General features: G+C 34.2%; 1 protein-coding gene across 1 annotated transcript; it reads right to left on the reverse strand.

The window, feature by feature from the left end:
• Positions 1-373: 373 nt before the first annotated feature.
• On the reverse strand, positions 374-15,664 carry LOC140058110 (leucine-rich repeat serine/threonine-protein kinase 2-like). Its single transcript, XM_072103665.1, has 19 exons — positions 15,578-15,664; positions 14,731-14,900; positions 12,925-13,016; positions 12,691-12,770; positions 9,883-9,971; positions 7,906-8,037; positions 7,501-7,632; positions 7,079-7,204; positions 6,022-6,147; positions 5,465-5,574; positions 5,158-5,237; positions 4,783-4,889; positions 4,081-4,210; positions 3,544-3,680; positions 3,093-3,221; positions 2,900-2,980; positions 1,343-1,482; positions 919-972; positions 374-608 (listed from the first exon to the last, which is right to left on the reverse strand). The coding sequence occupies exons 2-19, from the start codon at positions 14,855-14,857 to the stop codon at positions 468-470; spliced, it is 2,013 nt and encodes a 670-aa protein (XP_071959766.1). The 5' UTR covers positions 14,858-14,900; positions 15,578-15,664; the 3' UTR covers positions 374-467.
• Positions 15,665-16,671: the final 1,007 nt, after the last annotated feature.

The following is a 16,671-nucleotide window of genomic DNA, read 5'->3' on the forward strand; positions in this document are numbered from 1 at the left end:
CATCTTAGTTGTTGAGTCTTTGAAATTCCACATATGAATACTAAAACAGCGTACGAGTGAGTAGCCAATCGCATGCGGCTGAAACTAGTCAACTGGATAATCTACGCACCAAGAATTCTTGGTGTCAAACCACATGACTTTTGTGCGTGTTTCCCCAGACGGAGTATCAAAACTCAAGTAATACACGTATGAAACGCCATATGTGCAAAAATATTTATATTTTTACTAATATTAAGGCAAAACTCCGTCTGTAGCCCAGACTAATGGTAGTGGTATGATGTCATCATGTCCATATATGGACACATCACATTTTTAATTTAATGATGTTTTGTGTACGAGACCAAGTTTCTGCATCTTTATATTTCTTTTCCATTTGTAGTCGCGTGCAACACGACTCTACAGCTCACTATGTCGGTCGGTTGGTCGGTCGGTAAACACTAACTTGAGTATGTGACTGCCGCCATGTTTTAGAAAATGTGAAGTTTAATACCTTCTTCATCATCATATTTATCGATGATGTGAAACAGTCTGTCATGGATTTTTAAGTTTACCAACATTCTGGCAACATCCTCGGATATTTCCGCCAAGAACTGCAATACTACACAACCCTACAGGCATAAAGGAATTCATTCATTTAGTTTTAACCAAATATTTATTTATTTATTTATTTTTTATTTACATTTATTTACCCAGGGTGGCCCAAACAGTTAAAAACTGGTTTCCATTGGGGCCCTGCATTTTACGTACAAAAGCAATAGCACACAGTTAATAATGTATAACAATAAAAATATGAAAAAAAAAAAAAAAAAAAAATCAATAAAAATACAACAATAAATTCGGATACAATCAAATATATAATTTACTGAATATAAGGAAGCAATTTATGTTTTGTTAACAGTAATAACATTATTGGCATACCTCTTCTTGAAGTTTTCTTATTACTGTCAGCTTCTCAATACCTTGTATAAATCCCTAAAAATATGTAATATAACTCAATAAAAATACAGTGAAAGTAACCAATGTGATGTACACATGTATCAGCAATTCAACCATTGCTAAACCATAGAGGGTACTAACATTTATAAAAATTTCTCTAAACAATTTCGGCCATCAGCATCTTTAGTAAACAAAACAAAACAATACGTATGCCTGGCAGGAAATTTTCAAGCATGATAAAATATTCATTGTGTGACAAAAAAGTGTGATGTGTCCAAATATGGCAGTGGTATGTTCAAAGATGGTAGTGATATGACATCATCATGTCCATATATGGGCACATCACACTTTTTTTGTCACATAAAGTTTGATAGTGTAGACAAGGCTTTAAAAAGTGTTGCTATACCTCTTCAGATGGGTCAATGTCTGAGAATTGTTCCATAGCCTGAATGATGACCGATGCAGCTTTTTCAACTTGGCTCAATTCTCTTTCCTCATCTTTTGACAGCAATGCTTGTAGAAGAATACATCCCTTGAGTACAATATCTAACAATAACAAAATTGATAACTTTAATTTACAATTTAAGAGATACTAATCTTTTGTAAAACTAAGCAATGGAAGCACTCCACTATTCCTACAATTAGGCAGAGTGTGTACAGTGGACCTACAAGAAGACTTGTTCCACCACCAGAATTAAGGCTTGGTTCGCACTACTACGCAGCGCAACAACGTAAGCACAACGTAACTGACCAATGACAAGCAACAGTTCGATTACTCCATCGCTTATGATTTGTCAATTCTTTTGTGTAGCATCGTTTGTTTGTTTGTTTGTTTTTATTTTTTGCTCATATAAAAATCGACAGTGGTACAGAAAATATATATACATCAAAAGTCGCAGACTTAACAAACAACAAAATCAGAACAATGACAACAACAAAAAACGAGTAGGAGCAAATGATAACCCTCTAAACCCGGAGCTTTGTATCCTGAGGGGTCCCGAAAGAAAAAACAAAGGAAAAAAGAACAATTAATCAGACGGCAGGAAGTGAGAGAATACTAAATTAGTAAATTCGCTCTTTGAGGATTTTCTTTATATGAAGCTTGAAGGTGGACTTTAAATTAATTTCTTTGATATTATGAGGTAAACTATTCCAGAGAATTATGCTATTATAAAAAAACTGTAGAAGCAATGTAACTGGATTTTTTATAAATGTTAATAAAATCGTGTATGCTGCGCCCCTTGTATTATGGTGATGTCTTTCTGAAACTTTCAAAAAGTTTTCACGCATATACACAGGGGAGAAATTGTGCATTAAATTAGAAATATGATTTAGTTGCAGTTGATTTACTCTATTTATAATATTTAGATAGCCAGCAAGTTTAAAGTCGGAGGCAGAAAGGTGATATCGTGGTCCCTTACCTAGGACAAATCTAATGACCTTATTTTGGACACGTTGGAGTTTGGAGACCTACAATTTTGAAATACCACAGTACCAAGAGCAACAGCAATAGTCTATAGAGCCAAAGCAGATGCCAATAATCTCTTTGTTTTAAGATCAAGGCGACTAGCAGATCTATACGTCCTTGCATTGCATCGTAGTGGGAACCAAGCGGAGTCGGCCTCAAACCCATGCCGATACTGTTGGTTCCTAGGTAGGCAAACACTGCTTGGCTGTTTTCCCCACTTAACATATCTCTTTTTATGGTAATTCATTGTATTTGTGTGTTTCTGTACAATAAAGACAATAGAACATTGCGATACTACTATTCAGGGAACACGAAATAAACGGGGAAAGTCAACACTGGGGACACTTGGTTGGGTCCCAAAGGTGCCCTCTTAATAAGGGTGCTACTGTAATTCAAATTGCACACTGTATACTCCATCCAGATTATACAGTAATGAACCAATTTTATCTATATAAGATATTCAATTATTTTAAACTATTAAGCAAGTAAAAATACCTATGTTGTTGTAATGGTAGTCCATAACTTGCACAGCAATATCGTACGCATCACTTTCATTTAACATATCAACCATACCCTCTGTAACATAATCAAGTTATGCAATAATATACAAATAATGAATGAGTTGAATGTGAGAATATTCAGTTGAATAATTGACAGGAACAATATTGGATATTATCTCTAGATTTACCCGCAGTAGAGAGTACAGCCAAAGCTTCCATCATAACGCTTTGCATGTTGGCATCTGTCTGACTGTGCACCATTCGCTCTAGGATCACCTCGTGCACTCCTTCAGTGAGACACTGATTTCTAAACACATCTATAAAAATATAACATATTTTAAACAATAAATTTCTCTATTGATGCTTATTCCAATGAGGACAAATTTAATGTTTTATTTACATTTTCTTACAGAATAGAAGAGCTCAGTGCAAGCAAATTCATGCACAGAGCCTTCAGTTCAGAATTCAAAGCATTGAAGTTAAAAATTAACTGACGCCAACCCATCAATTCGATTTGATGGTAACACTGAAATTGTTGCTGCGTCAAAATTATGGTTTTATTTAAAACTTAACGTGTGTAGATTTGCGTGTGATTTGTTCCGTATAACAACAATACAGTAACATTCGTGATAAACTCACCAACTTCGGCTAAGCATGTGATAAGTTGAATTGCAACCACCACAAGCAATGGGTCACCAGAATGTTGGCGTAGCGCTTTAAAAACGTAGTCCACAATGTCCGACTGATCTTCAATCAGATAATCCTTGTAATGTGTGCTGAAAATAAGCATTTTAAATATTCAAGACAATTATATTATTATTTGATGTCTCTAGGCATATGTGGCCAAGGATTACCAATAGGAAATTAATCACTGTCCTATCAGACCTATCAGACACAGGGGCTAATTTGTGAATTAGTTCAGAGGGTTAACCCCCTACCTGTTTCAAAATGGTGAACTGGGTTCTTTAGCACACAAGCAAACTACGATTTATTATCCGAGAAGACTAGTCGACCAGAACTAGTCTTGAACCCATGCCAATATTGATGGCTCTTTAGGTATGGTAAACAGCTCCCCTCCTCAGCCATTTGACTTACTTAATATGCTTGATGGTTGACCACCATAGGGTTAGGGTTATGGGTGTATATGCAGAGAGCCTCAGAATAGCCTATACTTACTTCTTATTACACACGCCTAACAGTGCTTGGCATGCACCTGCTAGAACCCTTGTATCCTCCACATGGAACTTCATACACTTTTTAATTCCAATAAATACACCCTTTTTCATAAGCGTACTTTGCATAAGATCTAAATAAATTGGGATATATAAAACCATTACACAAAATATGCTTAATTAAATAATTTGAAACTGTTGTTAAAGTGATTTTTATATTACAAACAAATGTACTGTACCATAGTGTTAATACACAAATAATGAATGTTTATGCGTGCAATGGTACAAATAATTTCATGAGGTGAAAGGTGAAAATAGAACAAATTTTCATCTGTCACCAAATGAAATTATTTGGTCTATTCCACGAATATAAACAATCATTATTTGTTTATAAATGAACAAACAAAACCAACAGCAGTGCTTGAAATTGCACTCAAAGAGTTTAATAGAATATCTATTGAATATCATGTGACCAATAATCCCCATATCAAATTACAGGAATGTTCTATTATTAATTGTTCGTTTGACTAGTAACTAGACATCGTTCATTCATCCATCCTAAAAATTCTACAATTTATCAATCAATTAATCGATCAAGCATTTAATAAATCAATCAATTAAACAGCCAATTAAATTAATCTATAAATTCGTCAATCAATCGATCAATCAATTACCTAATAAATTGATCAATGAAACCTAGGCTCACCTGAACACATCATAACATGGTAAAGAGCTGTACAGGCAGATGCAGCTAAGTTACCATCTTTTTCATGTATCAGTAAACAGGCCAGAATGGGACTGTCTAGGCTTAAACTGAAATATATTATTTTAGTAGATGTTAAATGGGGAAATTTACTATGAAACATATTTAGCTAAATCAAAGCATGGAGTGAACGGGCAGTTGCCCTCACGATAGATACAGATTCTATGTATGCAGCTTACTGTTAACACTCGTCTGTGTAAATTGGACATTATTGTTTGAGTGTATTAGTATATGTTTGTAAACTAATCTTCAACTCCAAGAAGTATTTTTGTATACATGATTTTGTAGGTTAATTTATATTGAAAAAAAGACACCTACTTTAAGTCGTCATCCTCTGCCTTTGCAATGCATTCTGGTCTATGCATAAGTAATGTTGATAAAGATTTACAAACAGCATCCTAAAATAAAGATCACAAAAATGAAGTTATAATTGGTTTGATTTGATTTGTGAGACATGTCCTGCAAGATATTACAAAAGGAAATAATGCTGATGGTTCCATTATCTGATAGGGGTGTCCTCCCTTTGGAGAAAGAGGGCTATTGTTGGTTTATCCAGGTAAATACAATTATAAAAAAAAATTTTAGAGAATCTAAAAATAAAATATTGTATTATCATATCGCATACCAAAACGTCCGGCTCATTTTGAAAGGTCGTCAATGCTTTGTGCGCTTCTTCGATCCAGTCGACCTCCGTAGTAGATCCAGTCACTTTCGAGTTATTGTCAATGGCAGTACCTGTACAATGACACATTGGAAAATGAATAAAGTTTAACCTAAAAATGTGCACTCAGAGAAACATTCAAAAGAAACACACAAAAGGCAGAGAGCGGAAAAGGCATAGTGTTGAGTTAGTTAATTATATTCCAGCATGAACTTGATTTTTGTTTTTATTAAAGCCAACCCTAATTCAGGGGACACCCTATTAAGGGGCACATTCTGTTGGGTCCTGAAGGTGTCCCTTTAACAGAGGTTCAAAAGTAGTTATAAAGACAGTTAAGGTTAATTATATTCCAGCATGAACTTGATTTTGTTTTTATTAAAGCCAACCCTAAGTCAGGGGACACAGTTATTCAGGAGACACTTTGTTCTGGTCCTGAAGGTGTATCCTTATGTTCTACTGTAGTTCAGGTTAATTTTATTCCAGCAGGAACTTGCCTTTTTGACATTAATTATTTAGCTTACCTAAACTGTCAAGAACAGTAAATGCTAAAGTTTGAAGGTTACCGCTACCCCTACTTGAATGGTTCCTGATGGCCGCTAAGGTCAATCTTGATGCACCATTTACTTCTAAGAAATTCTGACTTTCATCTGAAAGAAAATGAGGAAACCGTTATGGGTGAAAAATATCGAAATACGCGGGTTCAATTCTCGTTAAGAAAGACTCCCTGTCCACTCAGCTGTAAATGAGCATCTGGTTGCAAAAATACTTGGAATAAAGTTGAAAGGCTTAGTACAATGAGCTCCTAAAGCTGTCTACACTATCAAACTTTATGTGAAAAAAAAATGTGATGTGCCCATATATGGACATGATGATGTCATATCACAACCATATTTGGGCACATCACACTATTTTTGTCAAACTAGTTTGATAGTGTAGACAGCTCATTCCCATACGTTTAGAATAAAATGTAACTCGCCTAATGTTATTTTAGTATTAAGAGTAAGCAAGTTTAATTTAACTGCCGTTTGAACTTTTGAACTCTGCTTGAACTTTACTTTTAAATTTCAACCCAGATCTAGCTAATGAGAGATTAAAACTATTAGTAAGTCTGTAGCTTGGTGGTTAATATGCTAGCTTTCTAATTCTAAGGTCCAAGGTTCAATCCTGACCTAAAATCATCAGGGTTGTAATTCTCTACAGTTTTTACTCTACTTCTTAAGCTTGATTTCCACTAGCAACAAAACACAAGGACGTAACGCAACGCAAGTGAGTTGACCAATCACAAGCGATGGATTATTCACACTGTCGCTTGTCATTGGTCAACATGCTTGAGTTGCGTCTATGTCCTTGCGTTGCGTTCTAATGGGAACCAAGCCTTAAGGCACAAATGAGTCTATGTTTGTTTATCCTGTTACTTGTATAGATGTGTATGAGATAAAACTTTAAAAACACACAAAAACAAACTTTATATCGTCAATACATTTAAACATAAATATTATTCCAATGAAAGACATACAATAACAGGCCTGTTAAAACTGTTCACCAGCTCTTGTAGGCCTAGATATGATTCTAACTTACCAGTTCTAGCAAAGGTTTCAATGAGGGAACAGCACGCCATCTGAACGCCAACATCCATAGGAAACCTCGCCATTGCTCTGAACAAATGTTTGTGTGATTTTGCCAACAAAACATCATATGTCTCATCTTCAACGAAAAAAAAAAACCAGTTTAAAAGGTATTAAGCTAATGGTTTTAAATTATATCATACTATAATGCACTGTTCTTAGAAACTATATGCCCTAAAGGCTTTTACACAGAACAATTGGAAAGGTAATTTACACTTTAAGTTGGTGTATACACTTTTCTACATGGTTTTTACTTAAAATCTGTATTTTTACTTTATACCTATGCCTGGATGGATGTATAATATGATATATATGTATATAATTATGTAAAGTATCATTTCAATGATATGTATGGTTTCAGAGCCTTTGATATACCTGGATGTGCCATGGTGTTTAACGCCCAAAAAGCCTCTCTCATGACACATGGGTTTTCTGTATGGTTCTTCATTGCGGTTAGTACATACTCATACTTCTCTTTGGCAAAAAATTCTTTTTGTTCTTCAATATCTAAGATAGATAAAATAAATGAATAATGTTGAAAATGTAATGAGGATGACTTGGTATCTAAATCATAATAAATAATAAATCATGTTAAACATACCACAAATTTAATGGTCAAATGGTAGGGCATGTGTGTATCATATAAAGCAGAAAAGTTTAGGTTCGAATCTCATTCATTTTAGAAGACCGATCACTCCTAATTTTTTTATTTTTCATCATTAATATATATATAGTTTTGGCACACAACTAAAAGTGTTGGGTCCTTTTTAACAAGCTTACCATGAGAAAGAAGGTAGTGTAAGGCCATGCAACATGCTGATTGGACGTCTGTATCCATCGAGTAATTTGTCATGGCCTCTAACGTCGCACACAATATCCATTCTTCATTCATCAGATTATCACACACAATTTCTATCAAAGAAAACAATGTTAATGTTAACTACTATCCAGGTAAAGTTAACTACTATCCAGTTAATGTTAACTGCTAGATCCAGTAAATGTTAACTACTATCCAGTTAATGTTAACTGCTAGATCCAGTAAATGTTAACTACTAACATGTAAAAGTTAACTACTATCCAGTTAATGTTAACTGCTAGATCCAGTACATGTTAACTACTATCCAGTTAATGTTAACTACTATCCAGTTAATGTTAACTGCTAGATCCAGTACATGTTAACTACTAACATGTAAATGTTAACTACTATCCAGTTAATGTTAACTGCTAGATCCAGTACATGTTAACTACTAACATCAAAGAACTTATAACACAAGAATCTCCTGTTCTTCAATTTGCATTCAAAACACAGTATCGGAAGTACAGGGTTAAAAGGTCAAACTGGGCGACGCCATTTCACAGCATGGAGCAGCGCCCCCTCCAAACTAGGAAGTCAATTACTCTACCCCCTAGAGCATTAGCAGATCCCCTCTATGATTTTGACTTTCTAATTTGATGCGGGCGCCCTACTCCATGGCTCACAATGGCGCCACCCATAGCTTTATTCTATCCCACAATGCCTTTCGAAATTGTTACGCGCTTCGGACGAACAGGAGATTCTTGTGTTATAAGTTCTTTGCTAACATGTAAATGTTAACTACTATCCAGTTAATGTTAAGTACTATCCAGTTAATGTTAACTACTATCCAGTTAATGTTAACTACTATCCAGTTAATGTTGAGTACTATCCAGTTAATGTTAACTACTAACATGTAAATGTTAACTGCTATCCAGTTAATGTTAAGTACTATCCAGTTAATGTTAACTGCTATCCAGTTAATGTTAACTACTATCCAGTTAATGCTAACTACTATCTAGTTAATGTTAACTACTATCCAGTTAATGTTAACTACTACCCAGTTAATGTTAACTACTATCCAGTTAATGTTAACTACTATTCAAATATATATTTATTTATAGATTTATTAAAGCTGGGCTTAAGTAGCCATGTGACCAGATTTCAACACAAGTAGGTTGAATGGAGAGAGTTGAACGATTGTCTAAATAGATGTAGTGGAGCTATAGCTTGGTGGTTAACATGCTTGCCTTTGAATCCAGAATTCAGGGTTCAATCCTGACCTATTTCTAATGTGAAACTTCGGGAGACACCGACAAGAGGCCTGTTCTTTTCTTCCGAGATGTCCCGAGTTTGTACTGTGCATGTGTGCCCTAGAATTTAACTGACCAATCACGAGTACAGTAATACTTAAATAGCGCCCCAACTATGCAATGACAATACATTCTCCCGAAATTTCTCAGGGTTCGCGTATGCATGTATGAAAGCGTGTAATAAATCGGGAGATCAAACTTGGTTACATCTTGTAACAAGTTACAATTTACGCAGATGTGAAAAGGGTATAAGCTTGGTTCAAGGTAGAACTCAACGGAAGGATGCAAGTGATTTGACCATGATGGATGGATTATCTGTCGCTTATCATGGACAATACGTTTGCAATTGCATCTATGTCCTTGCGTTGCGTCCTAGTGGGAACCAAGCTTTAATTCATTTTCTCACTGTTGGATGTGTATAAAACAATAATACAAAATAATGACATTGAATGAATATAAATCATTCATTATTCGTTACAAAACGGTATACCTCTTAATAATACCATGGGGTTATAATTGAACAAGCTCTTGCGATTTACCTGTTGTACTCAGTTATGCAATTCAATTCAACTACTTTGTTGCTGTTCTCAATGTAGGACTAGAACAATAAAATTAGCCTCATAATAAGTCGTTGAGATAACCCATACTTACTAGAGCTAGCCAAAAGACCAATAGTTCTTAGCCCAACTGCCTGAATGTCAGAATACTCTGGGAAATTCTCTAGTGCTTGAATTATTTGTCTACAAAACACAAACAATGAAATTAACTTGTGTTAAGCCTTGTCTACACCATCACATTTTGTGTGACGTCGTGCCTAAATATAGTAGTGGGATGCCCAAAGATGGTAGTGATATGACATCACATTTTTCTGTCACATAAAGTTTGATAGTGTAGACAAGGCTTTAGATATTAATTAAAAATATATAAAGTACTAACAATTAAACTTTACTTATTTACATAAATTTGAATAATACCTCTTTCACATAGTAAAACTGGAGTTTTACAAACCACACAGTTGACACCCAGTAGTTTTGATAGTCAATGTGAAAGGGGTACAAAAGAGAAACTAAATGGCCAAATTAAATACCCTATAAATTCCTCCATCTGCTGTAAATAATAATAATACTACTTTTTTCCTTTCCGTTTATCTTACTGCAGCATGTATTATAGTTTCTTGTGAAACAACATTTGCTTCTAGTGAGGGTGCCCCAGTAATACAAATAAAGAATATTTATATTAGTGCAATGGTACAAATAATTTCATAAGATAAAAGATGTTCTATATTCACAAGGTGAGTAAAAATAGAACATTTCATCTTGCACTCTCAACAGGCATATAACGAAAATGCACTCTTGATGACATTAGGGTTCATTGGAGTAGTTTATTAAATCATGTGACCCATAATCCTCCAATCAAATTACAAGAATCTACTCAGGTGTATAACTATAATAGGCATACACCACAAAGGTAATGTCTACACAGTTTGTGTCATATAACCAAATTACACTGTCTTAATTAACAATTAACTTTACTCCACCTCAAGTTAATCTAATAACAAATGTAAAATCCTTGATAACTTGCTTAGCAAATATCATATAGAAATCACTATTTTTTCATTCATTCTTTTTCACCAATACAGAAAAATTGAAGCAGACTAAATAGCTATTGCTAATCAAAGGTTTTCCCCGTAATAAACAAATACAGTACATTAAATACGAACAATAACATTGACATAACCATAGCAACACATAACAATGAGATTAACATATTAAAGGATATAAACAAAACAACAACAAACCATAAGAAATAGGCCACCATAAATCAGTGTCTAGATATAAAAGTTCTGTTATATTTTTAACAACATAATTTTAGACTTAATATTCTTTATATCTAAAGGCAGGTCAATATTAATCACCAAAGAATCCATTTATAGTTTATACATCAGGTTAACTTGCTTCTTAATCTTAGCATGAGGACATTGGTTAGTTTATACATGATCAGGTTAACTTGCTTCTTAATCTTAGCATGAGGACATTGGTTAGTTTATACATCAGGTTAACTTGCTTCTTAATCTTAGCATGAGGACATTGGTTAGTTTATACATCAGGTTAACTTGCTTCTTAATCTTAGCATGAAGACATTGGTTAGTTTATACATCAGGTTAACTTGCTTCTTAATCTTAGCATGAGGACATTGGTTAGTTTATACATCAGGTTAACTTGCTTCTTAATCTTAGCATGAGGGCATTGGTTAGTTTATACATCAGGTTAACTTGCTTCTTAATCTTAGCATGAGGACATTGGTTCGAATTATGATCAAATAAAACATTTATTCCCAATAATTCAATTTCATGCCAAAAATACTTTGAACTTTGATTGAATGTTACTGGATTATGAAACTAGGTTAGGTTATGAAAATGTAATCACAGATAGATCCAACTTGGATGCACGGGGTCAAACACAAAAATTGATTGAATGAAATCCAAAATTAATTCAAGAAAATACAAAAACTTAAATATAACAATGATATATATTTATTATCAGCTAAGTAAACAATAATTTAGGAACCGACATATATTAAATACAACGATTATTTGAACAGCAGCCTCTCAAAAATAGGCGCGAAGTACCGAAAGATCAAAGGTGAAGTTGAAAGAACTTTTACACAATATTCAGCTATAAAAATAGCAATTGTATAACAAGCACAAATAAGCACCAATACAAATGTAGATTCATATCTAGAAATGCAACGTAAAGCAAACATCTCATATGACGTAATTGCTTTGTTGGTATTTTTAAACTTACTTACTTTCAATGGAATAACATGATTATTGAATATTATCACTTTAAATGAGCAGCCACGAGTTATACCAGGCACATGACAATAACAATGTGTGTAGGTGACAATTACAAAGAATTGGTGTATTTATCTACCCACAAGAAGATTATTACACAATGTGTACCTAAATCATTACAATACCACTATACTATCAATATATATATATTATTCCTTAAGCTCTGTCTACACTATCAAACTTTATGTGACAAACAAATGTGATGTGCCCATATATGGACATGATGATGTCATATCACTACCATATATAGGTATATCACTACCATATATAGGTATATCACCATCATATTTGTCAAACACCTTTGATAGTGTAGAGAGAGCTTTAGAAGGGACACTTTCCTGTGAAGCAAACTAAGGGGAATGTATGTTATTAACACTGAAGTTAACCCCTATTCTGGGGACATCCTATTAAAGCTTGGTTAGAACGCAACACAAGGACGCAAGTAATTTGACCAATCACAACGTGATGGATGATGATTCATTATGTAGTGATTGGTTAAATTACTTACGTTGGGTCCAGTGTTCCCTTAAAAGGGGCTCTATTGTGCTATACTAACAATTCCTAAAAAATCAATTCTTAAAGCATAGCCTGTTACTAGCACATACCCATAAGCGGAACTTTCTTGTATCTTCTCCCGCAAAAGAACATTAGAATCCATCCAACAATAAAGAACACCACAACATGTCTGGTGGAAAAGAATTGTGAATTGTAAATATAATAATCATTCCAGGCCTTTAATTGATAGAATATATATGTATTAGGCGGTAAAAAATGGTGACACAAGACACAATCATAATATAGATAATATAAAATAGATTATAAATAAATTGACTTCTGACCCGCTGTGTCTGTCTGTCCTTGGGTTGGTTAGCCATTGTGTCCAAAACAGTCTGGTCACCATCGTATTTCATTATAACATTCTGACAGCTTTCTGTATTGAGACAATTTTTGTAAAAATTGATAAAACAAATAAATAGAACTGTAAAATAAAATGTAATGACAACAAACAAGAGATTTTTCAGAAACAGTAAAACCATGACTGAATAATTTAAATAAATAAGAAGAAACACCAAAGGAAATATATAAATATAGAATTGAATTGAATTGAAATTTATCTTTATACTGGGTAACCTCTTCAGTCAAAGACTGGTCTCCCAGAGGGCCCAGTTGGTGATCAGTGGCTGTGATGTACTAATACACCGGGGTAACCCCCTACTTGTCTCAATTCAATTCAATTCATCGACATTTTTATTCCATAATCAAAATATCGAAAGGTGTACTAGGTTCTTTAAGGTGCACACGAGCTAGATGTGTACACTGGACCTACGGTTTATAGTCCTAATCCGAGAAGACTCGTTCTACCACCAGAACCATAGAGTGAGTGAGCCTCGAACCCCTGCCGATGTTATGGCTACATAATTACGGTTCCACTGTCTTAACCGCTCGGCCACTCACTCACATGAGTCACTCACAAAGACTGAAAAGTCAATCCTCTTTGATTAATTATAAACATTTTGGATTGAATCATTTTGTTTGTCAAGTGATAGTTTCAGTTCTTCGATAAAAAACAATTTTAAAAACTATTTCAAGTAGTGAACTGAAGTGGCTGGTTTGACATAGTGGGTGGTTAGAAAACTGAGTTCGATAATCGATCGTTGTTTCTTTGTCTTTTCTACTACAAATGTAAACAATGTATACAATATCAAACTAGTTTGACAAAAAAGGTGTGATGTGATTATGGTAGTGGTGTTCCCAAATATGGTAGTGATATGATATCATCATGCCCATATATAGAGTATAACGGTGTGACGTCACAACGATAGAGGCCACTGCATGGTTTCTAGCCAACCAAAAAATGCGAAGAATAAATAGATTATTAAAAACAAATATTTAGTGATCTTTTGAAATTTTAGTTTGTTTTTATTGAAAATTATGAAGTTTTAAAATGACCAAACCATTGGTGATCTGAGAATCACTCAGGCAGGTTGAACCAAAGTTGAACGCATTTTTTTTGGTTGGCTAGCAACCACGCAGCGCCACCTTCCGTCGTTATGTCAGCACCGTGATACTCTATGGGCACATTTTTTTTTCACATACAGTTTGATAGTGTAGGGATTTTACTATAATTATTGCCTAGAGGGATATCTAATAATTTCTTGCAATTTGTATATTTATTTTATTTTTATTTATTTTATTTTATTCAATCAAAACCAACAGCGATAAATACCGCCACTAACAGGTTTGAAACATAAAACAATACAACATCAAAAACGGTTAACAATAAAATACAGATAAAATATATTTATATAAAACATAGATCGCCATGCCATAAACAATTTCAATTAATCAAACAGGTTATGCAGGCTGTTCAAGAAGCGAACACATAATCGTCCTCTTAAAATAACCAAGTCTATCATTAAAAATATCGATATGATTGCTATTTAGATTATTAAATGTATAAGGTAGTCTATGAAAAAGTATGCTCATGAGACCCATCACAGTGCGGCTGAAACCTGTTTTTGTTAACTCTTAAAAGTGTTTTTAAAAACCTGAAAATATGATGTATTCTAGATAGCCGACAGTCTATATGAAAATGTATGAAACCTGTATGTAACACTAAGTCTTCTAAGCTTGTCACTACTTACCAAATTGAGCCAACTCAATAAGTTCTTCACATATCTTTGGTAATTTGTTTATTTCAAAATCATTTTTAAGAAGCAGAAGCAAATCAAAAGTTCGATTTTTCTTCTCTTCATCTTCTATGTTATCCATAATTCTGATTCTGATCTTATTCCTTCTTCTGATTCAATGCGTTCTGCAAATAAAACACAACAAATAAATCGTATGGTATTTTTTGTAGAGCATGGAACATACACTTTGATCCCTTGAGTTTACTATGCAACATTATATAGGCCTAGTGACAGTTACTGTACTTAAAAATAAATCTAAATTGTATAATTATAATTTTTATATTAAGACGAAGTAAAATTAACTGAAATCGTAATTATTAAATAATTAAATAACATGTAGAAACGGCGAAAATGTTTCTATTACAAATTAGCGCAAACAACCAAAATGAAACGTAACCGATATGATAAGCAGCGTATCTAGTGGCGCTACATACAAAATAGAGTTGATTTTATCCCGACCAAAGTTATAATACGCCTCAGTCAGGCCTAACTTTAGAGCCTACCCTGCTGGCTTCCTGCCACTCATACACTGATGGGTGGGTTAATCCTACCGTACCTGCTGGCAAGAAGTTTTTTAGGGCTCTGCCTAGACGGGCGGAAACCTAGGCCTAGAGACTAGCTAGGGCCTAATTAATTAGGATAGGGCAAGAAGGCCTACCTAGTAGTAGGCTGGCCTAGTAGTACTAGGCCTAGGCCCTACCTAGCAGGCCTAGGCCTAGTTACTAATTTAGTCCTAGCTATCCGGCCAGCTACATATAGTGCATAATTAAACACTTGAGAAAGTAATATTAATCATACTTACTGAATTACAACTACCCATTATTGCCTTATCTATTATAAAACACAGCTCTTGTTTTGTTTTTTTTGACAGGTTGTCCATGCATGTGATTTTGACTTTTTAAACAAACTCTAAAACAACTTCGTACAAGAGGGCGTACTTTGCAATATTTGTATGGTAAGCCTTAATTGAATTTTAAAAAGAACTTTTCGCGCATTATTTATAAATTATTTATAAATAATGAAAACACACTAGTGTTGCCCGAAAGCTCTGCTACTTTTTTTGGCTGTTTTACTTTATTATTTTGGTAGTACTTGCGCACAGTGATAATAAATAGGATTTCGTTTACCATTGTGCGCTACTATAATGATAGTGATAATACTTAAGAATTATAAAATTTCAAATGTCAATATTAATTCATCGGATGCCTACATGACGGATACACGAGTCTCTCTACATCTCTCCCCTATGACAACAATTAACCAAGAAATTGTCATTACGTCTTCACAATTTACATCACGTTATTAGGTTAAATACAGATTGTCATCGCCTGACTTACTACTACATAATACGTTGTATCATGGATACTTACACTCAGTACAATAATATTGTTAGAAACACGGCCATGATCAAACCAAGTGGATGTTAAGCCGTTGGTCACTCAAATAAAGAAATTCATTTTGTTGTTTTGATTCCTGGGCATAGAGAAACAAATATTGGACCCAACGGAGTGATGACTTCATACCTGTAGGCCTAATATGACCATTCTGGCTGCGAATGGGATAATGAATAGGATACTAATGCAATCAGCAAGAAGTTTAGCACTGTACGCTATTAATGACGCCAGATTACGTAATTCCTGGTGCCTAAAATGCAAATTTCAAAAGTTCGTGCAGAGAGTAGTTTTTTTTAATATCTCAGGATTGCTTTTGTGTTGTAACTGAAATTTGAAGACGGAACCGATTTCTTTTAATAGGCCAATGGAATTTGCTAATTGTGATTTTGTTTTGGTTTTTGTACGCATCCAACAGCAACAATACAGGACGAAAAAATAGAATTTATGTCGCTTTTGAAGGAGTCGTTTGAGTTACAACCCTAACAGGCAGGTGTCAGGCAGT

The sequence above is a fragment of the Antedon mediterranea genome, chromosome 9 (genome assembly GCF_964355755.1).
Source record: "Antedon mediterranea chromosome 9, ecAntMedi1.1, whole genome shotgun sequence".
Classification (NCBI taxonomy): domain Eukaryota; kingdom Metazoa; phylum Echinodermata; class Crinoidea; order Comatulida; family Antedonidae; genus Antedon; species Antedon mediterranea.